This window comes from Oryza glaberrima, chromosome 3 (assembly GCF_000147395.1).
Source record: "Oryza glaberrima chromosome 3, OglaRS2, whole genome shotgun sequence".
Taxonomy (NCBI): Eukaryota; Viridiplantae; Streptophyta; class Magnoliopsida; order Poales; family Poaceae; genus Oryza; species Oryza glaberrima.
In genome coordinates this window covers 3700455-3723939 of record NC_068328.1, presented here as the reverse complement: position 1 = coordinate 3723939, position 23485 = coordinate 3700455, and the positions used below count along the sequence as shown (strand labels likewise).

Below are 23485 nucleotides of genomic sequence, written 5' to 3'. Positions count from 1 at the left end.
CGTCCAGAAGCATTGGATCAAGGCTCGGCGATTTTGTGCGACGTATAGGTCGAATAGGCCAGGAGGAAAATACTGTTCGGTGGTGATGTGCGTGTGCGCGTCAACCAACCATCGTATCGTCGCCTATCGAGATCTTACTGCTACAGCGGACTTGCTAGAAATATGGCGCCATATGCTACAGTCGATTTTTTTAGCCACTTACACATTAGTTACACCTCATTTACACCCCACTTACATATGTAATTAGTATGTAATTTTTAAATTTATATATGTAATTTTAAAACTTACATTGTAAATACACTAAAATTACATATGTAATTTAGGGACTTACAATAAAAATACATGCCGATTATTTTTTGATAAAAAATATGGCGCCATAAATAGGAACAAGAAGCCCAACTTTCAGATACCAGCATGCAGCGACAGATTGCGCCAAATCGGAAAGCCTTTTTCTGGTATACCGTACATGCCTTTTCCGCGCATGCTTAGATTGCGCCAAATCGGAAAGCTTTTTGCAGAGAGACGGAAACCAACCGCTCGTCGTTACGTGTCTCCGTAGGAACGAAAAGGGAGGTCTAAGCTCCGGCCGGTACATGAACCACATGATTGATTCCCCTCTTCCGCTCTCACGAAGGCACGAGGCTCTCGCGCACCAGAAAAATCTGAAATCGTTCTTCATGTAAGGTAAGAAAACAAACGGTGAGTCGCATCGAACACATCGCCCATAGAAACTAGAGATGGAAGTGCAACTGACGAAATACCGGTCGCTGGTGAAGTGGTGATGCGCCTAATCGTTTTCTTCGCGTTCTTAGGCTGTAATTAAGCGACTTGGTCGCGTAACTTTGCACTCGTTTTCCCTTGGGGAGCGGGACGCGGTCTACACTGACGACATACATTAGTACTTCATATCCCGGGTTCCTGGCACACCGGATTAGTAATTCCCCGCCGCCGTGCCGAGCCCGATTGTGTAAGAGCAAGTTTAATAGTACAACCCACTATTAGTTTCAATTCATCTATAACTAATTTAATAGTCGATTCATACAATAGTTGCTTACTATACTATTAATACCCGGTCCTACCTGTCATATACATATTACGTCTTGGAGTCCGTAGTGTAGCTGACTACATATATATATATAGCCCGCTACTCTTCTATCTCTTCATTTATCTCTTTATAATATATTTATAGCTAGCTTATAGCTGCTATTGTACATGCTCTAACGTCAACCACTGAGCTACTAGTATCTATCACGAATCACGTACGAACTCGCAGTCGCTCCCTCCAGAAAACGCTGCCGCCTCCTATCCTGTCCCCGGTCTTATCTCCACTTGGACACACCCCGAAGTTATAAAGCCCGGAGCCCATCAAACACCACCCGGCTCGCCGAAAACGATACGCGACGCGCCGCACGGCCGCTCACCTCGCTCTCGCCACCGTATCGCGTTTCCGCCCCCGACGCACAGGCCAAAACCACACGCACCACCACACGCACCACCGCACCGCGCGTCGCGCGAGACCAAAAAAAGAAAAAAAAAAACCCACCACCACGCCATCAAGTCCACCACCATCACCACGGCTACTACTAGCAATTAGCAAAGCACCGTGCGCGGCCGCGGCGTCCACTCCTCCATCTGGCTAGACACACCGTGTCTCCGGCCGGCTGCCTCCCTGGATCTGGTCGTGGGGAGGGAGCTAAGCTGGTGGTGATTTTGGTCTTGGAGGTGTGGCGATGCTGCAGCTGCTGATGGCGCTGGCCTTCTCGGCGGCGCCGCTGACGCTGTACGTGCCGCCGGTGCGGAGCCTCAGCCTCTTCGTCGAGGCGATCGAGGCCGTCTTCCGCGACTGCGCGCCGTACTCCCAGGGCGCCATCTTCCGCTTCCGCCTCGGCCTCTCCCGCATCCTCTCCGGCCTCGCCCGCGCCCTCCGCTAGACGCCCGGCCCGGTGACACCTCTCTTCTTCCTATTGATCGGATACATGTATGTCGGCTACAATCGCCCGCGGCCCGCACGTCATCAGCTTGTGCGATTGTGAATCTCTCTTGCATCTTGTTTTCTCCTCAATTTGCCCCCTTCACTTGTAGTTTTTGCCTAGTTTCTTTTCCCTTTTTTTTTGGGTTGGGGATTGGATGTAGCATGTAGAGAAGGGAATAATCAAGCTTAGTAATCTGTTCAGAGGGGATCGAGATTTTGTGAGAAAATTAGCGTGTTTGTGTGCGTGTATGGGGATGTGCTGTGTATAATTGGGAAAGTTTGCGTTCTTGATCAGAAGCTGTAGTTGAGAACTGAAATGAATAGAAGCATTTGACTCTTTGGTCTGATAATTTGATCCAACCGCTCCATTTCTGTATGTGCAATCTGAAGAGGAAATGTCAAGAACTCCTGAAAATTTCCCCCCAAATAACAACTCCTAGGAAGCAATTGGCAGATGAAAGAAAAAAGCAAGAACCAAACAGCCCTCCTGACGGATCAGTCACGGCATTAGGTATTCTCTAATGCAAACGACGGAGACTTTTCGCCGACACGCGCGCTGAGCCGGCGATTTCAACAGCAATTTTCTGTAGCCATTTGGCATCGCTGGCCGCTGCGCACGTTTCAGCGGCAGTGTCAGGGAGACTGAGAGGCCCCATTGTTTTCTCGTCTTTCCCTGCCTACTCCGGGCGTGCCAATGTGCCCGTTCAATGATAAGCCCAAATGGCGTCACAGAGATTTGATTTGGCCTTTGGATGAATAGACTGTAGGTATTTTTTACTGCGTCCAGATAAGCAAGAGGCGAGAACTTCCGATTTGCTTGGTATTTTACATGTAAAAAACTCTGTACTAGTGGCATGAACTAGTTTGTTTCTATGCACCTAAAAATATAGGATGAAAGTGAAACATGTAAGCTTCTAGAATGGACTCGTCAACTAATCATTTTGCTATTCGATCTCAAATCTCAACAGCCGCCAGATGCCCGGCGTGTTGAGAATATATGACCCTCTTTGTTTAGGCTTATAAGCTAATTTATAAGTCAAAAAGTCTAAATCTAAACAAATAAGCAGCTTTTTTTTTTTTTAGCTTTTTTAAGCCATAAGTCACTCTAACACTATTAAGCCAAAAGCTAGCTTAAATAAGCTTTTTTGGGTTTATGTGAGGTAGATGTATGACTCCACCACTAAACTTAGGACACTTAATTCATCGGCTTATAAATCGTATAAGCCAATAAGCTGACTTAAAAGTCTAAGCGAATAACCCTCGCTACTATAGACACCGTTGACTCTTACTGGAATTCAGGTAATGAGGCTCTGCATGCACTATTGTGGCAGAAGCAGAAACGGCGAAATCCAAAATGGTTGTGATGCCAATCAGTGAATCAGATGCTGCATGGCCAATCGCTCGGAACTCTCCAGAACATTGTACCATCTTCGCGCGAAAAGTACATCCGAAGACGAAATCCCTAAGAAGGTTCTTAAGTGAGCTTAATAATTATTAAGACCTGAGGGAGCATGATTGAGGCCAGCCTGAACAGGCGACCTGTACTTTTCATTTTCGGTAGCGACAGATATCGTGTCGCAAGTCGCACCGATGGCTCGTGAACAATATCAATCGTCCAACAAACTTCGTGAAAAAACATCTCGATTTGGCACAGAACCAACCAACCGAACCGAGACGAGAAAGTGATAAACATATGATCAGAATGGTAGAAATTCTACCATTCGATGTTCGCCTACAATAACCTTAACATTTGTACAACGTAAATAAAACCGGTACTAGTAGTAGCATGAAAGGAGCATCTCCTGATACACTGCTATAAGAGGATACTGTAATGCTTAACTGACGATCGGATCTAGAGTTCTAGACGCTTTGGCTCATCAGTGGAATTCCGAGACCCTTCGTGTGATTTCCTGCCAGATCGGCAGCTTACCGCTGAAAATTTATGCCAGGTCAATTCTTGCATGGATAATGATGTTCATCCGCCTCTTTTATCCAGAGAACCCTCTTCAGAAATGCAAGCTCGCCAACCATACCTCCTTTGAAGAACCAGCTGGAGTTCCTGGGGACAACACGATTCTTGCTTTTGCAGGGTTAACGTGCAACTTTACAGAACCACGAATGTACGGAGTAGTCAAGACTCAAGAGAAGGCTGCAGGGACTGTGCCTATCATGCCACTTCAATAGCCTCCTTTTCTGATTTCACGATATGTTCGAAGTTCATTATCTTTACTGGCTTCCCCAGTCTGGACTTATCCTCCATTCTAGCAATTTCTAAAGCCCTTGCACAGACTGGAAAATTCATTTCGTCCCAAGAATCCAGAATTATGCCTGACCCAAGGCATAAATTGTCACGGTAGAAGGCCGCAAACTGACCAGCTGCTAAACCTTGATCATCTTCAGACAGACGCACCACCAAAATAACTCCATTTTCTGATGTTTGCTCTTGTGTCACGGTGCAATCATGAAATTCAGGACTATGACGTACCTGATAATGCAATGATCCATATTAGCATGTGCATAAAGTAATTGGTAATTTGATATAGGAGTAGGTGCATATGACTGGTCTTAATGAATGCACAGTGCAAAGCCACAACTGATTAAAAAATGTCAAGGAAAATAAATACACACATATTAGATACCCCTCTGTTCCAAATTACTTGTCTTTCTAACAAATCTCACACAAACCAAGAAGATGTGGAAGATTACATGGTTACCCTCATTAAATACATCTCAATTATTTTTCCAAAGCATGAGCCAATAAGAGTTGTTACTGCATTAGTGTATGACTACATTGATGAAAGGTAGTGTTTGATGAAAACAAAACAACGAACACACAGAAAATAGGGAAACCTTGTATTTTATTAATCATGATTCATTATCATGAATGTTTACAAATACATGAGGGCTCCCGCAGAAGTTCGCCTTTTGCCTTCGCGAGAAATGCTTAATGAAAAGGTATGGACGTGACTACACAGCTAGTGGTAGCTAGTTTGTCTAAACCAGCTATCACTCCATCTATAAGAGACACCATCCACCTATACTTCAAATACAATTTTCTCTTAAACTACTCATTCAATCTACGATCCGATTACACCGTTATGTTCGTAACAATTAAATCTTTACATCAAGATCTCACATGATTTTATTTTGATGAAAAATCACAAATTACTTTTATGATATGTCTAAATTACTTTTAGATTTCACTAAGTTACTTCTTAGACATACAAAAGTAAATTCAGTAAAGCTTAAAAGTAATTTACATATATTATAGAAGTAACTTATAACAAAAAGAAAGTAACTTTAATTAATACCTTTTTTCATTGAACAAATTATCATATATATAATTATCATATATATAAGTTACTTTTTTAGATTTGATTAAAATACTTCCTATACATTCATAATGCTCTGAGGTGATTACTTTCATTATTGTTTTTAGTTAATTCCATAATTTGTGCTGATTAATTTAATTTCTAGATAGAGTCATATTTTTATCTCTACAACGGATTTACTTCAAATGACATGCCAAAATTACATTCATTTTGTTCTAAGTTACTTCTATAATATATGTAAATTACTTTTAGGCTTTACTGAATTTACTTTTATATGTCTAAGAAGTAACTTAGTGAAATCTAAAAGTAATTTAGACATATCATAAAAGTCATTTGTGATTTTTCATCAAAATATAATCATGTGAGATCTTGTTGTAAAGATTTAATCGTTACGAACATAACGGTGTAATCGGATCATAGATCAGATAAGTAATTTAATAGAAAATTTCATAAGATGAAAAAAAATATGCACAACCTAATAGCAAAAACTACTCGCATGCATGTCTGTAACGCTACTAGTACTTCTCACGTAATTGTCCGCGTCGCTCGTTAAGTCTAAATCGAGATGCCTCTCGAAATAGATTTTGCGAAAAGGTATGCTGACTGGAGATTGCGTGCAGTCCGCTGATTCTCGGCGCCTAGCAATGAGGCTACCGGTTAATTACATCCACAGGAGCGAGCCTATGGAACACCTCCGATTAAGCTGCGCTTTGTGATCGTCATCTTCAAAATTAATTGCTCGCCGAAGGTTGAGGTTCGTGCAGATTTAACGATGAATATAGTGAATGTGGAACGGATGGCTTTGTTTCGCCAAAACCCAATCACAATACACTACCATCACGTCGGTGTGCGGAGGGAATTTGGTGAAGCGGGTGACTTTTGCCTCGTCGGTGCCCAGTCATGTACCCCGGCCTTCATCAAACATAGATTTTGTGGTTGCTTTTGCCTCGTCGGTGCCCAGCAACGGTGTATCCGGCTCCCGTCCGTTTTAGACGTGTTAATAGTATAGTGACATGGCCTTGTCGGCACTCGGCCATGGTTTCGTCTAGCCTCGTCGGTCATAGACAAATGAAATGAATGAATAGCTTTGTCTGGCCTCATCGGTCTCAGACGTAGCACAAATATTGATAAATCGGCCATTTCATCTCGTCGACACTCGGCCATGATATCGACGTGTGTTTTAAATCTGCATGCCCTCGCCCTCCTGGCTAGCATTGTTTTATTTAGCAAATAATGCTTGTCTTCAGGAATTGTGAGAATTGCTCCCGTCCATCCGGTAGAATTTGGAGAGGGAATGAATTGCTCCCGTACATGATATGCACGAGGCAATACGTGACTCATCCAGCATGAATATAAATATGTATAGATCATGGTTGGTCTGATGCCAATAAGACTCAAACTCATCCCAAGTTTATACAAATAAATATCACATCCAATACTTAATATTGATAATTTCGACGGTCCAACCCCCCACGAGGGTCAGGCTCGCCTTGTATTTATTTGCAGCCCACATTAATCGCTTGACAAAGATGACGTGTGCGTGTGCATGCGCCGCTGGGAATACTTATATCCATGGCTACAAGTTCACAACACATCCACGACATGTTCATCGGTACTCCACTTTACTTTTCTGTCAGCCGGGCCGCGCAACCGCGCAGCACTACGGCGTGCATCTGATCTTTTTGCTCCCCTGATGTTTTATCAGGTCTGCAGCACATGCAGATTAGCTTGATGACGAACACCGGCACAATCGTCGCCGGCAATGATTAATCTCCTCGCGAATTGCCGCCGATGGAATTTAATCTCCTTTTGCCTAATCGAAATCAAGCTCCTAATCAAATATTTGTGGGTGCGTGTATGTGTGGTATAAGGTTCATCGCCGGCTCAGGCTTGCGTGCTGTGAAGCGCCCGGCGCCGGCGACGGCGTGTGATTGTGTATCTATTGATATAGGCTTCTGGATGTATGGGTGATTGATCAGATCAGAGCACGCAGCAGGGTTGCCCTGCTACGTCTCCTCCGCCAGCCGCCTCTGCGCCGGGGGTTTTTTCTCCCACCCCCTCCGTGCGTCGTGAGGGACAGCGCCTTATATAAGTGTAGAGGCGACGGCCGGCGTCCTCGCCTAATCCCTTCCGAGATTCCAGCGCAAGCCAGCGAAATCACGCGTTAATTCTCTGGATAAGCCAGCGCGTCTGTTAATCCAATGACCTGCGCGTGATAAAAAGAATTTTGTGCTCCAGATAAAAAGAACGTGTGTGTGCTGGAGATAATCACGAGGATTAACTTGGCTAATTGACGGTGGACGCCACACCTCATAAGGATAATTACCAACCGGTGAGGATCAGCAAACCAATTAAGGATATACGGTTAACACTAGTTGATCTTCTCCTTCAAATGTTTATATCTCTCTAATCATATATCAAATATGAATTCTGTCGGAACCATTATTTTCCAATCAAAACATACAACAAAACGAGTCCAATATTGATTATATTTGGACATCGTATGATATTTGAATTTTTTGGTCCCACACGTCATAGAGACACGCTTCTCGTATATTTTGTAAAATTGGGTTGCAAATTAATGCCCAATGGTTTATTATTTTTTCTATGAATTTTGGCACAAAAATTCATCAAACAGGTAGAGAGGGAAGATCACCTCTAAAAGTGCTTTGGAACATGAGAACGACAAGTTTTTTGATACACATTTTGAATGCTAGAACGACAAGTAATATGAAACAGAGGGAGTCATAAGCTTGTTGAATCTTTGGCATTGGTTTGAAGCTGCAGAGGTTTCCCATTTTCCCGAAGTTCAAGAATAAGGATTACTGTAGAGTTAATCTGTTTCAGGATGGCTTAGCTAAAAGGAGAAATCAACAGGATTTGTAAGCCACTCATCTACCCCAGCACCAAATAGTTCAAGATAAAGTTGCCAGCATGGGCATGCTATCCTAACCAATGCAACTAGGAGACAATTTGGTCATATTTGATAAAAAAAAAGAGAGTAACATAGGAACTGCTTGTAAAAAAAAAAAGTCCTGGGACACACCAGTATGGGAAAAAAATTCTATGGCACAAGGTGCTATAAAAACATCCGTGGCACCCCTGTAGAAACACGTATCGAAAACAGATCTACGAGCAGCATCAGTATCTTCCATTCTATCTCTTCTCACAGATGTATCAACTCTAAAATCAAGATCTAAGGCCCCTGGATCATCTAGATCAACTATCTTCGTAGCATCACCCTGGAACAAAATCAACAGGCAAATCTTCCTGATACTTCAAGACATTCACCAACAAAATGCAACCTATAGGGTACGTTGACGAGACCGCCTGTGGCCCACCGTCGCTCCCACGACCTTTGTCACTAATCTCTCCGGCAACCTTGATTCGCCATTACCATACAGTAACCCTAGTTGATGACAGGCGTTGTCACTCTTGGTCTCACCGTGCTGCTACTTAAATTGGGGGTGTTGACGTGAGGTGCATGATCTACAGTTGTCTATTGATCTGCTCTAACATGGACAGACCATGGCCGACCATGCATGCCAGGTGCAGCATTAATGATACTGAGTTAGCTTAAGGAGAAGGACAAAGAAGGGAGAGAGGAAGATGATGCTTTGAGATTTGTATCCAACACAAGTTTTCATCTGATAAGAGGTGCTATAGATGTTTTGTAGCACTTGGTGCCATAGAATTCTTTTCCCACAAGTACACACCCCCTGTATCTGACGTCTGAATGCTAAATCCAAGAAAAGGCATGCAATATGATTGATAGCTTAAAAGGATGATCGGCCTCAGATTAGCACATCGGATTCCCATCTTTCAAAAGCACCATAATAACTGCTGGTGTTGACTGTTGAGAGCCGATAAGTTCAAAAAATAACTGGAAAGAAAAGGCTAAAGGGTATCAACCATATGCTACAGTACCACAGAGGCTAGTGCATAGATCTGGTACCTTGCATTTAAGTTGCTCATTGTTTGTTGGTCCAGAATTGCTAAACCAGTTCAGCGATCCAACACGAAATGTCCGCCTTCTCTTATCCAGCGAGTAGTAATTCCTTGAGACAAAAACCACATTGTTTTGAACATCTTTCTCAACCACATACCTGAAAAAGATAAATAGATGCAATTTGATGGACATTAGATGAATAGATGTGTGCTACATGGCAAAACGATAGTATCCATTGGATATTGTGGTAAATCAATATTTAACTTAGTTTAGTATCTCCAAAGTGATAGTCCTTACCAGGGTCCGCCAGGAAGGCGCAATCCTTGTCGCTGACCAATTGTATAAAACCAAAATCCACGGTGTGTCCCTAGGTAGTCTCCAGTTTCAGCTTCCAACAGTACTCCTTCCATCTCTCCTATCTGTCTTTCAACAAACTCACTAAATTTGACCTAGAAAGTGAGAGTTTTCATAGTTATAATGAGATAACTCTAAGGAAATAGAATTGACTACAATTTATATTAACAATGGCAAAGCAATTACCTTGCCAAGAAAACATATCCCCTGGGAATCCTTTCTATCTTGGTTAGGCAAGTCCATCTGAGCAGCCAGCCTGCGCACTTCATCCTGAAAATTATTAGTACAATTAGGAATGCCACTTGCAGCATCTAACCAGAATTAAATATCCTTTATTGATAAATCATCCAACCTTTGTTATACATCCCAGTGGAAAAAGAAGCCTTCTAAGCTGGGTCTGAGATAGATGTGAAAGGAAATAAGTTTGATCCTTCACCTGAAAAAACAAGGAGAGTCAATAAGGCGATTTCTTATGAAAAATGTTGTTAAGCGAACTATCTGGTTTTGTTTCTTTGTTGTTATAAGCCAAACCCAGCTATTTAGTGTGAAGTACAAATACCTTGTCTTTTGAAAGTTGGAGGACTGATGGCCCTTCAACATCGTCAGGTGATGGATGAACTACATGTGCATAATGTCCAGATGCTATGTAATCAAATCCCAAATTTTCAATAGCTTCTAAGAAAGCTCCTGCAACAAAAGAATAACCAACAAGACGAAAGTTAAAAAACATACTTCAATTTACAGCCAGATTTGCATAGCGGAAACCTATCACAGTACAGTGTTTGTACCAAACTTTATTCTTGTGTTGCAAAGAACATCAGGGTTCGGAGTACGGCCACTGCGATACTCGTTAATTATGTGAGATACCTAGCAAACATTCACAGTTTTTCTTAGAATGATTAACGCGACCACTACATTGTACAAGGTGACAAAATACTCCAACGAGGCTTACCACATGGTTCCAATACTCATCAGATAGATGGACTACCTCCAACGGTACATCAATCTACAGAACCAACCATTGGAACACTGAGTTCATGTCGAGAAAACTAGTTTATAAATATATGATGCCCATCAGCAATTAACGAAACTCCATGCTTCAGCTAATATTTGAACGATGATACCTTGTCACACACAGCTTGCGCGTACTTCAAATCGTCGTCCCACGGGCATTCAGACCAAAAGTTCCTGAAATCTTCCTACAGATAGAGCACTCAGCTATGCAATCGATCATTCAGATCAGCGGTGGTAGCAGAGAACATAATGAGCAACGCGTGTGTACCTGGAACCAGATTTTGAGGTAGAAAGCGGTGCAGCGGTGGCCGGCGGCGTGGAGGAGGCGGAGCGCGACGCTGCTGTCCACCCCGCCGCTCACCAGCACCGCCACCCGCAGCGGCGCTCTCCCCGCCGCCGCGCACCGCAGAAGGCGCTCATCGCCGAAATCCACACCCCCGAAGTCCCTGGCGCCGGAGCTGGAGCTCGACGGGGACGCCGTGGAGGACGAGACGGCGCGAAACGGCCGCCGAGTCAGGCGGGAGCGGAGCAGAGGTCTAGCGTTCAGGAGGAGCGTGCTCCCGGCGAGGAGCGGGCGGAGCGCGGGGAGGGTGGAGACCACGCGCAGCATCGGTGGCGGCGGCTCCGGCAACCTCTCGCCTGAGCGGCGGCGGCGGCGCTCCTCCCTCCTCTGGATTGGGTTTGTGTTCTCTTCTCAATTTCGTTGGCGCCCCCACAAAATACGTATTCGTACAGTCGTTGGCGCATTTTGTTCCTTTCCAACACGTGCAATCTGTGTACTTAAGCAAACAGCGCCCCCACTGTCTCTGAGCACCTAAAACCCTCGAGCCATGTCGCTCTCCACTGTCAACCACGCCGCCGCCGCCGCCGCCGCCGCAGCGGGGTCGGGGAAATCCTTCTCCGCGGCTGCGCCTGCGGCGCCATCGGTGCGCCTGCCAAGGACACGGGCTCCTGCTGCCGCCGCGGTGTCCGCGGCGGCTGTGGGGGCGGACCCCGCGGCGGACAGGGTGTCGGCGCTGAGCCAGGTCTCCGGGGTGCTGGGGTCGCAGTGGGGCGACGAGGGGAAGGGGAAGCTCGTCGACGTGCTCGCCCCTCGCTTCGACATCGTCGCGCGTTGCCAGGTGACGAGAGACGAATACGATTCCCTTTCCGTGGAATGCTTACTATTGCTCTAATCCATGCTTGATGGCTTGTTTGCTTGCACTACTACTGGGTGATAGAAATTGATCTTGCATGTTAATCGGAAGGAATCCTTGGAATCGAGGCTGTTTTGGTTGATTGATGTTTGATCCGGATGGTAGGCTCATCTGTGGTAGAATCATCCGTTCCTAGAAATTCAGCTTTTTTAGCTTCTACTTTTGTGGTTACTATGGTTTAGAAATCACCGCAGATAGCCTGGGTTTATCTCTGAAGTGTGTGTGCAGAAGAATAAATTTGCAACCTCTTATCTCCCCCTTTGTTTGTGGGTTGTAGTCTTGTAGACGATGAATTTTTACATTTCTTGTAAGTTGGCTGGGGCTTTGTGGTAGTGGTGGCAAAAGAGGCCTGGACGTTTGATTATGACAGCAAAAATTGAACTGTTAAAACACGACTCCTTTTGGATCACCAGCAGGATTGACTATCGATGATAATTCCCCTTCATATGGATGTCAAACAGCTTGTCATAATCATGCATGTACACGCTGGAGCAAATGTTAACATCCTTCCTTGCTGTAGCTTCTGAATCTAGCAGAAAAGCATGCAATTATTTCATTGCATAACAAGTGCATGTGTGGTGATACTATGTGCAAGACTGCAAGCGTGCAGCGTTGTAGTTTCTGTTGGGTAAAGTATTTGAGTTGCTTAACTCAGTCAAGAGATCAACCTCTTGGGTAGTTTAATTTAATTGCTGGATTTACTTATTCTTTTTCAGCATATGGACTAGTGGTCATCTTTTAGGTAACTGAAGATGATATTATATCTTCAGTCTCAGCAGTCAGCACAATAGATGCACAGCCAAAGATCTCAAAGTAGCGGGCCTGTTCGGCAGGCAGGTGCAGCAGCCAGCTGCAGCCAGCCCACTGTTTTTTTTTATTATTTTTGCTTGCTTAACTGTTCCTGCAGGCTGCAGCAGCCCTTGCAGCTGAACAGGCCCAATAGTGATCTAATTACTGTCAGTTTATTGATAACCAAAAGTTATTGTTATTGTCTTATGGTTTCCTTATGGTTTCCCTGGGAGACCATATAGTATGCTCCACGGTACCAGTTGTCTGTTGGTCTTAAGCATGGAAGCCTTAATCTTAATTTCTATTTTGTTTATCATCAGGGCGGAGCAAATGCTGGACACACCATTTACAATTCTGAAGGAAAGAAATTTGCTCTTCATCTTGTTCCATCTGGTATTCTCCATGAAGGAACGCTGTGTGTTGTTGGCAATGGAGCGGTGATCCATGTTCCAGGATTTTTTAATGAAATTGATGGTCTTGAATCCAATGGAGTCAATTGCAATGGAAGAATATTGGTCTCTGACCGGGCACATTTACTCTTTGATCTGCATCAGGCTGTAGATGGACTTAGGGAAGCAGAGCTTGCTAATTCCTTTATAGGGACAACTAAGAGAGGCATTGGACCATGTTATTCCAGCAAGGTCACTCGAAACGGACTGCGAGTCTGTGATCTAAGGCACATGGACACTTTTGGGGATAAGCTTGATGTCTTGTTTAAAGATGCCGCTTCAAGGTTTGAAGGCTTTGAGTACAGCAAAAGCATGCTCAGGGAAGAGGTTGAGAGGTACAAAAGATTTGCAGAGCGCTTGGAGCCGTTCATTGCTGATACTGTTCATGTGTTGAATGAATCTATCCAACAGAAGAAGAAAATTCTGGTTGAAGGCGGTCAAGCAACTATGTTGGATATTGATTTTGGAACTTACCCATTTGTGACTTCTTCTAGCCCTTCAGCTGGTGGGATATGCACTGGCCTTGGGATTGCCCCAAGGTGTATTGGTGACCTGATTGGAGTGGTAAGTTAGAACTATTGTAACTAAGACCTCTCTTCTTTCTATCATATAGCGCTGAGTCACTCCAATATTTCACATGCAGGTAAAAGCTTATACAACAAGGGTTGGTTCTGGGCCTTTTCCAACTGAACTGTTTGGAGAGGAAGGTGATCTCCTTAGGAAATCAGGAATGGAATTTGGGACGACAACAGGCCGCCCAAGGCGTTGTGGCTGGCTTGACATTGCTGCACTAAAGTACTGCTGCGAGATAAATGGGTTTTCATCTCTTAATCTGACCAAACTTGATGTTCTGTCTGGATTACCAGAAGTTAAGCTGGGGGTTTCTTATAACCAACCTGATGGGCAGAAGCTACAATCCTTCCCAGGGGATCTTGATACTCTGGAGCAAGTACAGGTAAGCATTTGGGATGCCATTGTTTTCTGTTTGTTGAATAGTAAGGTATTTGTGTAATGTAACTGTTTCTTGCTGAATTTTTTTTATCTTGTTGTAAGATGCAATATGATTATTTCCATGAATGTCTTGGCATCAGGTCCTCTGTTAAACCTATGGTATTTGCTGTTCTGTACTAGGGCTTATGTAAGGTTTATATCTTTCATCTCTCATTCGCTGAATCTTATATTTCAGGTCAAATATGAGGTGTTGCCTGGGTGGCAAAGTGACATTTCGTCTGTCCGGAGTTACAGTGAACTTCCCCTAGCTGCCCAACGCTATGTCGAGAGGATAGAAGAGCTCGTTGGTGTTCCAGTCCACTACATTGGTGTTGGACCTGGGAGGGATGCTCTAATATACAAGTAAAAGCAACTCCATTTGGTCATCAATTGAACCAAAATATTTCAGCCCTAACTTGGCCTTGAGCGACGCTCATCAGTATTTACCGCTATTTCGTTGTACCTGTAATACATGGGAAAAGCTACTGACTGGTAATGTGATGCAATTGCCTGCAATAATTCTAAGAATCTTCCAAGACGTCAACAATGATGCAATAATTTTGGGTTGCTTTATAGTATTTATCTTTTGACTTTACTTGTTTGGTGCTATAGACCCCTATATTCTGCGCTAATAATCACGAAAAATTTCTTGCTTGGAAGCCTGACAAATATTGCATCACATCTTTTTCTACGAACTGTGTGTTGATTCCGTCTTGAGAAGAGTTATTTTAGGGCCTTGCGTTTCATGATTGTGATATGGTAACCACAGCCCACATAGACTGTGTTCGAGATAAGCGACCCCACGCAATATGATACTTCTAGGAGGTGGATTTTTTTGTCAAATTTTTAACGACCTTTTAGGGCCTGTTTTGGATGGAGGATTTTCAAATCAAAGAATTGAAAACTATAGTTTTTTTTCTTTCCTACCGTGGTGTTCGGAATATATGAATGGCATAAAAATTCTTTCGGAAACTTTTCCTGAGTTTCTCTATTCTTTACTCCTTCAGTCGAAATCAAGGGAAAAATAAGGTCAAAGCTAAGGGAAACTTTCCCTGTGAAGTGAGCAACAATGAGGTGATTTTTAACCATAAAAAGGGAATTTATTACCTTGTTAGTTAAGCAACAAGAGTCTTATTTCATAAAATTCATGCGTTCCAAACACCTATACATGTTTTTTTAAAATTTTTTCTGTTTTACACGTGCATTTCTATGTTTATTGTTCTATATTTATATTTCTGCGTTTTGTTTTTTCTTAATCCAAACAAGGTTTTAAATGGTATGCAAAAACAAGCTCTGATCTCCCCTACTTCTAGAATAGTTTTTTGCACTTAACAGATCAAGACTTTGTTGCAGATTCATGAAATGCATGCAGATTCATTACCCATCATTCTTAAACAAAAAACTCGTTACCCATCAGATGATCAGACTACATGAACTTGGAAGAATTAAAGCTTTTGCATCACTGAAATGACCCATCTGCATGCAGATAGGCTAGAAATTTGCTCAAAGCTTGTGCATGACTACCGATGAGATTTCAAATGTCCCAAATAGGGATGGGCATGCACCCGCCAAACTGTTCGACCTCATGCAGATCGTCCATCTGGAACCCGCCATTGGCGCCCAGCGCGCCGCCGTGGCCTCCTGCGATGTCGCTCATGTCGGCAGCCAGCGCGTCCCAGTCGAACTCGCCGCTGCCGCCGAAGCCAAACGCGTCCGCCAGCTCGCCGTCGTCCCCGTGGACGGCGCCGTTCTTGCCTGTCGCGCCGTCGTCGTCGGCCTTGAGCACGCCTATCTGCTGCAAGAACTCCTTGAGGTCGAGCTGGGGCTTGTCGGCGCCGAAGCCCACGACGGCGGCGTCGTCGTCGCACGGCGCGCTCTCCATCGCCGCCGTGGCCGCCATCGCTTGCTCCAGCGCCTGGAAGCACGACATGGGCGGAGGCAGAGCCGCGGAGCCGACGCTGTTGGTGACGGTGGAGCAGGGTGACGAGGTGGGGAGAGGCGGCGGAGGCGGGTTGGCGCGCGTCGGCGTACGCGGCGGCGGCTTGGTCGGCGACGACGACGAGTTCTTGAGCTCCTGCAGCCTCTGGTGTATGACGTGGACGTTGTGCTGCGCGTTGAGGTTGAGGAGGCCGTAGGCGGGGACGGCGGCGGCGCCCCCCCTTGCGGCGGCGGCGGCGGCGGAGGCCGGGAGCCACCTGAGGCGCTGGTGCGCGGCGGCGGCGGAGGCGGCGCGGAGGTGGGGCAGGTTGAGGAAGGCGTCGGGGCCGTAGAGCCTCCGCGCGGCCTCGTCGTAGGCGAGCGCCGCCTCCTCGGCGGTGGCGAAGGAGCCGAGCCAGAGGCGCGTCCGCTTGTTGGGCTCGCGGATCTCGGCTACCCACTTCCCCCACGTCCGCTGCCGCACGCCGCGGTACTCGCACGCCGCGTTCTGCGGCCCGCCCTTCCCCCTCGTCGGCCCCTTCTTCCACGCCCGCTTCCTCCCGTAGCTCTCCATACGGCGATCGATCGCGCGCGCGCGCGAGACGCAGCCGGCGTACGTGAAATCACAGCGAAACGCACGTAATCTCACCTGGTTTCGCACGTACGCAAACACATATAGCTAGCTAGGCGCGGGCGGTGTTTTTGGGTTGGAGTTTGGAGTTTGAACGACTCGTCGTCGAAAGATGGGGGGAGGCGCGAGGTTTTTGAAGTGGGAGCGCGAGGGGTGGAGTGAAGTGGGAGTGAGGGGAGTGTGACTGAGTAGGAGGAGACGGGAGAGGGGGAGCGCGGCGCGGGATAAGTAGTGTGATCCGATGGGGTTGGGTGTTAAATGTTGTCACGGCCGGGCCGGAAGGGGAGAATGCATGGTGGTGGCGTTGTGTTGGCACGGTGGTGTCGCGCTTTCTGAGGACCTGTGAGCTTAGCGCGCATGTGACCGTTGGGGGCATCTCTAGGATGGATGATGTGCTGCAGTCTCTGCAGTGCATTGTTGCAAACGATTCTTTCTGGTTTAGGTTATTGTAATTATAAGAGGCTTCCATGGCAAATTTAATAACAAGATAACCTATGGATTTTGTAGGTTCAACGTTTGGAAATTGGAATTTGAGTAGTAGATATATCTCGCTAGTCATAATCTTCGTTATCTCTAAAAAAATCCTTGTAAACTTGAACACTCAACAGTCAGTTTACATCAGATTGTATCTGCAGAATTAATTAGCATATTGGGCACTAATCCTAGAGAACTACTTTGCTCTTTGCATACTTGATATATAATATACTACAGATGGTATCTGTAGGATTAGCATACTGGGCACTACCGATCTGTGCATGCACCGAGAGAACGTACGTACGGATAGGCGGATAGCATGGCGTGCATGTTGATGCTCCATGTACACAGTTTACTACCATATTACCATGGTATCAATGCGAGGTATAAAGATCCACCTCACAGCATTTTTGGCTCTCACGAGCGCGTCCACTTCACATGCTTCTCGTCCACGTCGGACAGGGTGCATGTGCCCATGTTTCCATGAACGCATGATTCTCGGCTCTCTAGCCCTCTTGCCTCCTGCAATCTGAGCTTATCGGTCTCCTTGTCTCTCTGACCAACGGAGAGCAATTCAGGATAGGATACCACCACAAATCTATGAAAAAAGTACTGTACTGTATATGCTTCTGTGTGATCATGTAATGTACTTCTGTGATTTATGTATTTAGCAGTGTTGGGACTTGGGAGTATGTAAGGAACTCCCAACACTGCTGAATTCACTTCTCAACTAACACTGCTAAATACATAAATGGTTGCATCGATGATACCTTTTTTCAGTACTACTAACTATTGAATCAATCAACACAGAATCCAAACCACTTCAATTCCTCACAAAAGACAAAATTATAGTATACGTATTGGATTCTCAGTATGTGTGTGTGTGTGTGTGTGTGTGTGTGTAAAGAATGTGCCCTATACATCAATTCCGAATCAAGAAAGCAAGGTACTATTGCTATTATCCTTACAGAAAATGGCCTGGGGGTCAATCTGACAAAACTCTGGAAGAAATGAACTACCAAAGGTAACGTTTGAATCTTCCTGAATGTAACAGAATTTATAGGTAATAGGTCACTTTCTAGGAATCTAGAACTACATATATGCCTATCTTAGCTTTACATTTGTAGTGTCTGCCAGACATTTCAGGAAGCTTTCGAGCAGATGTCAGGCAACCCGGTTTCCTTTCTTTGGAGGACACCTTGCCGCCAAGGGTCATTGTATAATTTGTAATGCAATACCTGCAAAAACATCGTACTCAGCAAATACGAAATGTCAACAGAACCACAATTCTAAGGTGAAGGTAAAAGGCGAGAGACATGAGCAAGCATTTATTCTTTTGTGGTATAGTAAGTATGGGTCTGTTAAAGCTTTGCTATGGCAAATGTAACTATGTAAGTATGGTCAGAGCAAACTATGTTAAGTCCCTAAATACAGATCAATCTGGCAAGCTTTTCCAGTAATTACCTGTATGAAAGTAGCGAAGACATCATCAACCTTGTCTAGTTTTGACACCTCAACAGACCACGGTGCCTCCTCAGAGAATAATCTTTTCTGCCTTTGAGCCTCTAGCAATATAGAGTCACGGTAGAAGAACCTCTGCCATATCTGGCGCACATTTCTCAACATGAACTCTACTTGTGTTTCGTTTATCCCCTGGTGAGATGGAAACACCAAGTATGTGTCAAAAGTTATAACCGAACGAAAAGGGGAGTTAATGCAAACACATACTCGAAGTATTCTGATGAGGTTTGGGATATCATCTTCTTGTATGCGGACTGCAAAACTGTTGTAATTAAGCATATTCTCATAGGGAAGCAAAATTCCATCCTACAATTTAAGCCAACATAGAAGATAATTATGAGTAGTAGGTCAAATGATTCTCAGAGATGCACAATTGCACATTATAACCTCCCTTGATCCACAATAATAGAAATGGAGAAAATGATATTGTGGCACCTGAATTATTACAGGAATGCATCCTTGAAGCATGCTATCCTCCATACGCCCACTCCAGCCATCCCCTGGCAAGACACCACAGAAAATAGAGCTTGCTAGTTCCTCATAGTACTTCTCAGTTCGCAAATAGGTAACTGTAACATTGGCTGTGTGCTGCCTTCCAAGCTTCCCCTGCTTATCTGGTGTGGAACCAAATTCAGCGGCCAGCTTTTGCCGAATCCCCATGCTATAGCTGCATTATGCAGTAGAAGATTTAGATACAAGTTGGCCATATATTTTTGTACAAACATATGAAGAGATGCATACGTGTCTTCATGACGGCCATCCTTATAGGCTGGTCCTAGATTACCATTGAAATAGAATAGTGTTGTACGGTTGTTCCTTGTCCTGCGAAAAATATATTTTAATGCTCTAAATGATATTGGTTCAAAAATATTCAAAAGTACTCAAACACACCTCGCCCATAGTTTTAACCAGATGGCTGCTGGGTTAGGTTGCTTCCATGCTGGAAGCACAAGATCCTTTCTTGGATCAAAACAGGGATGGTTGCCTCTTCTGTCAATAGGAATATAATTCCAGTTGTCTGCCCAATAAGCTGTCGTTGAATTCTTATGTTTTGTGTTAGTGTTTCCCCAGTGGACGAGCATCATGCTGTTCCAGATCTCTTTAGGAGCATAGCAGGCACCTTCATCCCATGAGAAGAACTGCTCATTCGTATGTTGAAAAACTATCAATTAGTGACTATGCAATAATGATTCAAGAATCATCATAATATTAATTACATATAAACACAATACCCACCCAGATATGATCTCTTCCAGAAGTGCGGTTCCAGTAAGGATACCGCTGAGCTATGTGATCATAAGTCATTCTGTAGTACTCCAGAGTATGGTAGCTCCTGAGGCGCAAGTCCCTCTAAAATCAAGAATCAAATTATTGAAGGAGAACAAAAACAATTCGAGACAACAAATGGATGATCGATGTTACCGGCATCTGCAGATGCGGGGCATCATCAGATCTAGTTATTAGACACGAGTCAAGAGCTGGCACATAGAAATAATCAGCTTCATCACCATTTAGTGTGCGATGAGGGCTAGCAAGGATGCTCTCATAGAGTGCTATCTACATGGAAAAGAAAAAATTGCATCATACATTGGTCAGATCTAGATCCGAATGTGCCCTACTGAGCAAGATTTATGTTTACTATCAACACGGAACAACGAACATATATCATAAGTGCCACTCTGATAGTAATTAGCTTAACAAACCTGAGCACCATACAGTTGCTGGGTCCATATGGTTCTGTTCTTGTCATCATATATTCTGTTCACACACTGAAACTTGTAATGCCGTCCCTACAATAGAACACGTCTTTTTATCTCAATCAGCAGTAAAGCTTTAAGAATTTAATGAATTAAGCTTACTATATGTACTTACTTCAAGAAGATGACTGTCAAATTCTGCTGGAAAATCATATACATAAATAAGTGGTCTTTTTTTCTTAGCAACAACCTTAACATTGATGGAGCTGGAGCTTATGTTTTTCAAGTCTGGTAAATTCATTGGTGGTTGGAGCCATGAGGGCATGCCATATGCAACTGAATAATTTGATGGCATGCTGCAATCAATTCCAAAATATCCACCGTCACACTGAAAGAAATTTATACTCAATTAGATTATAGCTTAAGAAGGTAGCAAACACAAATCAGTCTGTCAACACATTTTCATGACTTTTATCCGATCAACTTGTTTGAGAGATACCTGACAGAAACCACCACGGCAATGTCCATGCCCTGAGCACTGGTTAATACAGCTGCATTCAACACGTGTCTCACAGAATCGCCCCCAGAGTCCGTCATATTTGCAATCACATTCTTCTTTAAACTTCACCTTGGAAGAATAAGCATCCTCAGGATTCACGTTGCACCATCCTGGCTTACTCTTGTTTGTCGTGAATACATCCGGATCAGGTGTTTTCCAGTCAGTGAGCTTCGGGTCATCAGGTTTTTTAGGCAAGCTAAAAATATGAGCTAGAGAAGTTCAATGATACTGATTACTGAAGTATAAATAATATTCTTATATTGTTTTATCGAAAAGACATAAGCATCAATGATATTCTTCCTTACATTGTTTTAAAGCCACAAGCTTCAGCAACAGGGCGATCTGGATATTTTGTTCCTGGTCCACAAAAGCACATTGCCCTTGTTGTATCACAATGGGCTGGACATATGGAAACTATCCACCGTCCCACAGGCCATTCTTGAGAACTTGGTAAGTTGCATTCCACCTTCTGAACCTCCTCACATCGTTTTCCTGTATATGATAACCTTTTGTAGAGATTAGCAACACAGTGATACATTTTAAATTGTTACAACGAGAAGCTTAAGAAATAACAAAAAAAAAAAAGAGCAAAGAATGGTACAGATGCCTCCACCATGCATAGCATGCAGTACATATGATTCTTTTTTCTTTTCAGGAAAAGAAAAGGAGAAGAAACAGAAACTGGTAAAAATGAAACTAATATGCCATAACCGATGGCAGTTAACATAAGTAGATAGGCAAGGGAATGATCTAACAAGAAGCCAATCTTATCAAAATGGTATGTGATTAAAACCCAACCTTGTTAAACTGCAAGTTGATGTTCTAACCATTAAATCTTTCTAGTGATCGAAATCCCTTGTGAAATTGCAATTTCATTGATCAATTATTAACAAGATTAACACATTAATTGAGCTGACAAAGTAGGACTGACCAGCATATCCATGAAAGCATCTGCATTCTCCCAGCTCATAGTTGCACACACCTTGCCCATTGCAGTCTTGCTCGCACCGCTTTGTACCTATAAACTGTTCCAGAAGAACAGCCAAATTAATCCGAGGAAAGCTAAAGCAGTGCGCAATGGTCAGTGACAAAGATAAGTGCTTACTTCAGTAATATTGACAACCGACAAGCCGGCATCGCATCCAGCAAGCCATCTGCCAATCTCAGCTTTCCACGGCGCACCACGGTATGTCACTGCACCATACGAATCAGAAGGGAACTGCCCACTGAGACGTGAGTCCACCACTCCAACGCCTGGCAGCACATTCCTTGGCTTGCCAATGCCGTGACCAGCACCAAAGAAATCGAGCGAGGAAGGGAGGATTGGCACCATGAAGACATGGACCGCGGCGACGAGCATCACCAGGGCGCCAGCCACGCCCAGGAATGCCCATGGACATTTCGTCGAACGCATTGTGCGCATGGTCAAACCATCATCTGAAAGCCACAGTTCTTGCCATATATCAACCGAAAATACAACCAAATCGACGCGAGTTGGATCAGAGACCCAAGAGCTTTACCCCCAAGCAGTGGCGCTGTGGCGGCGGAGCCAACAAATTCCCGGAGCCTGGACACAACGAGCTATGCCTAAAAACCACGCACAACTTCACCACATCAGACAAGCTAAAAATGAGTTCGCAACAAACCGCAGCAAAATCGAGACAGATTTCCAACCTGCTTTCCGCCCGCCGGGCTTCCCCCCTCCGCCCTAGCTCCGCCGTGCCGCACCGGCTGCGCCCCGGCCCCAATCACCCGGTCCTCGCCGGCCCCTCGATTCGCCGCCGCTGCCGCTGCCGCTCCCGCCCGTGCCCTGCCGCTGCCGCCGCGGCAAAGAGAAATTGCGCTACTGCAGGTCTCCGAGAAATTCGATGGAGAAGAAGGAAATGGGGGAGGCGGAAGCTATCGAGCAAACGCGAGAGAATCACGAAATCGCGGAGGAGCACGAAGCGCAGCGGTCGGAGCGGATCCAGGTGAAGTGGTGTCTACGGAATTTCGGATCCGACAGGAGCCCAAAAAATTTGTATTGGGACACTGTTTATGGGGGGAATGTTCGGAGTTTGACCGGGGCTCCGGGAATTTGATACCCCAATACCCGTTAATGTTCAAGAACTTCTTCTCCTTCTCCTTCTTTTGTTGACAAGGTGGTATTGGGCAGGAAATGGTGGTATTTTTTTAAGCCGTGCCACAAGGGAGAATTGACAAGTGTAATAGCAAATTCATTTTGGTTGGCGTATTATAAGGGTCTGTTTGACACAGCTCCAGCTCCACCCCTCCTGGAACTGGAGCTCAGCCAAACAGTTTCAGCTCCACCAAAATTAGGAGTGGAGCTGGGTGGAGCTCTCTCACAAAATGAACTAGAGTTGTGGAGCTGAGTTTAGGCAGCTCCACAAGTCCACTCCAGACCCAACTCCTGAAGCTAAATTTAGGAGTTGGAGGTGTACCAAACCGGCCCTAAGAGTAGTACATATTTGACTTTGGGAGTTGGCATGCATTAATTTGTGGGAAATGTTTGGTTTGTAACAAGAGGAAGTTAAAAATCGTTGCGTTCCTGAAATGGTCTACTTCCCTGTGATTGAAAGAACTCCTCGTGCTACTGGTTTAATCTAACGTTTATACAGCTCAGTTTATATAACACCTGTAC

At 44.7% G+C, this 23485-nt stretch overlaps 4 protein-coding genes across 6 annotated transcripts; 1 reads left to right on the top strand and 3 right to left on the bottom strand.

Annotated features, from left to right (window-relative positions):
* Positions 1 to 3650: 3650 nt before the first annotated feature.
* Positions 3651 to 11341, bottom strand: LOC127768559 (uncharacterized). Its single transcript, XM_052294166.1, has 10 exons — positions 10890 to 11341; positions 10732 to 10806; positions 10560 to 10613; positions 10396 to 10474; positions 10167 to 10294; positions 9960 to 10043; positions 9794 to 9877; positions 9551 to 9702; positions 9260 to 9410; positions 3651 to 4457 (listed from the first exon to the last, which is right to left on the bottom strand). Exons 1-10 carry the CDS (start codon positions 11229 to 11231, stop codon positions 4140 to 4142), a joined length of 1467 nt encoding a protein of 488 aa, XP_052150126.1. The 5' UTR covers positions 11232 to 11341; the 3' UTR covers positions 3651 to 4139.
* Positions 11342 to 11439: 98 nt separating this feature from the next.
* LOC127768816 (adenylosuccinate synthetase 1, chloroplastic) lies at positions 11440 to 14625 on the top strand. The gene is made up of 4 exons (XM_052294471.1): positions 11440 to 11742; positions 12927 to 13619; positions 13699 to 14010; positions 14242 to 14625. The coding sequence occupies exons 1-4, from the start codon at positions 11452 to 11454 to the stop codon at positions 14410 to 14412; spliced, it is 1467 nt and encodes a 488-aa protein (XP_052150431.1). The 5' UTR covers positions 11440 to 11451; the 3' UTR covers positions 14413 to 14625.
* An 865-nt stretch (positions 14626 to 15490) lies between these two features.
* Positions 15491 to 16582, bottom strand: LOC127768424 (dehydration-responsive element-binding protein 2E). Its single transcript, XM_052294005.1, has one exon. The coding sequence runs from the start codon at positions 16534 to 16536 to the stop codon at positions 15580 to 15582; it is 957 nt and encodes a 318-aa protein (XP_052149965.1). The 5' UTR covers positions 16537 to 16582; the 3' UTR covers positions 15491 to 15579.
* A 1312-nt stretch (positions 16583 to 17894) lies between these two features.
* LOC127765127 (probable glucuronoxylan glucuronosyltransferase F8H) lies at positions 17895 to 22890 on the bottom strand. Of its 3 annotated transcripts, none has more exons than XM_052289965.1 (17): positions 22519 to 22889; positions 22365 to 22431; positions 22175 to 22281; positions 21950 to 22038; positions 21776 to 21869; positions 21150 to 21336; positions 20785 to 21040; positions 20461 to 20673; positions 20292 to 20378; positions 20011 to 20145; positions 19825 to 19938; positions 19480 to 19727; positions 19330 to 19410; positions 19024 to 19255; positions 18796 to 18894; positions 18532 to 18720; positions 17895 to 18305 (listed from the first exon to the last, which is right to left on the bottom strand). In XM_052289965.1, the coding sequence occupies exons 3-17, from the start codon at positions 22242 to 22244 to the stop codon at positions 18210 to 18212; spliced, it is 2190 nt and encodes a 729-aa protein (XP_052145925.1). In that variant the 5' UTR covers positions 22245 to 22281; positions 22365 to 22431; positions 22519 to 22889; the 3' UTR covers positions 17895 to 18209. The 3 variants fall into 3 exon arrangements, with proteins under 3 accessions (XP_052145925.1, XP_052145926.1, XP_052145924.1); XM_052289966.1 differs by having other exon boundaries at positions 21150 to 21350; positions 22519 to 22888; XM_052289964.1 differs by having other exon boundaries at positions 21950 to 22281; positions 22519 to 22890.
* Positions 22891 to 23485: the final 595 nt, after the last annotated feature.

Coding starts and splice junctions, on each gene's coding strand:
- LOC127768559 (XM_052294166.1), bottom strand. CDS start 11,231: ATGCTGCGCGTGGTCTCCACCCTCCCCGCGCTCCGCCCGCTCCTCGCC. Junction 10,044..10,166: donor TCCAACTTTCAAAAGACAAG/GTATTTGTACTT, acceptor TTGTTTTTTCAG/GTGAAGGATCAAACTTATTT. Junction 9,878..9,959: donor CACTGGGATGTATAACAAAG/GTTGGATGATTT, acceptor AATAATTTTCAG/GATGAAGTGCGCAGGCTGGC.
- LOC127765127 (XM_052289964.1), bottom strand. CDS start 22,267: ATGCGCACAATGCGTTCGACGAAATGTCCATGGGCATTCCTGGGCGTG. Junction 20,146..20,291: donor AGCAACTGTATGGTGCTCAG/GTTTGTTAAGCT, acceptor TTTTCCATGTAG/ATAGCACTCTATGAGAGCAT. Junction 19,256..19,329: donor GATGGCCGTCATGAAGACAC/GTATGCATCTCT, acceptor TGCATAATGCAG/CTATAGCATGGGGATTCGGC.
- LOC127768816 (XM_052294471.1), top strand. CDS start 11,452: ATGTCGCTCTCCACTGTCAACCACGCCGCCGCCGCCGCCGCCGCCGCA. Junction 11,743..12,926: donor ACATCGTCGCGCGTTGCCAG/GTGACGAGAGAC, acceptor GTTTATCATCAG/GGCGGAGCAAATGCTGGACA. Junction 14,011..14,241: donor ATACTCTGGAGCAAGTACAG/GTAAGCATTTGG, acceptor CTTATATTTCAG/GTCAAATATGAGGTGTTGCC.
- LOC127768424 (XM_052294005.1), bottom strand. CDS start 16,536: ATGGAGAGCTACGGGAGGAAGCGGGCGTGGAAGAAGGGGCCGACGAGG.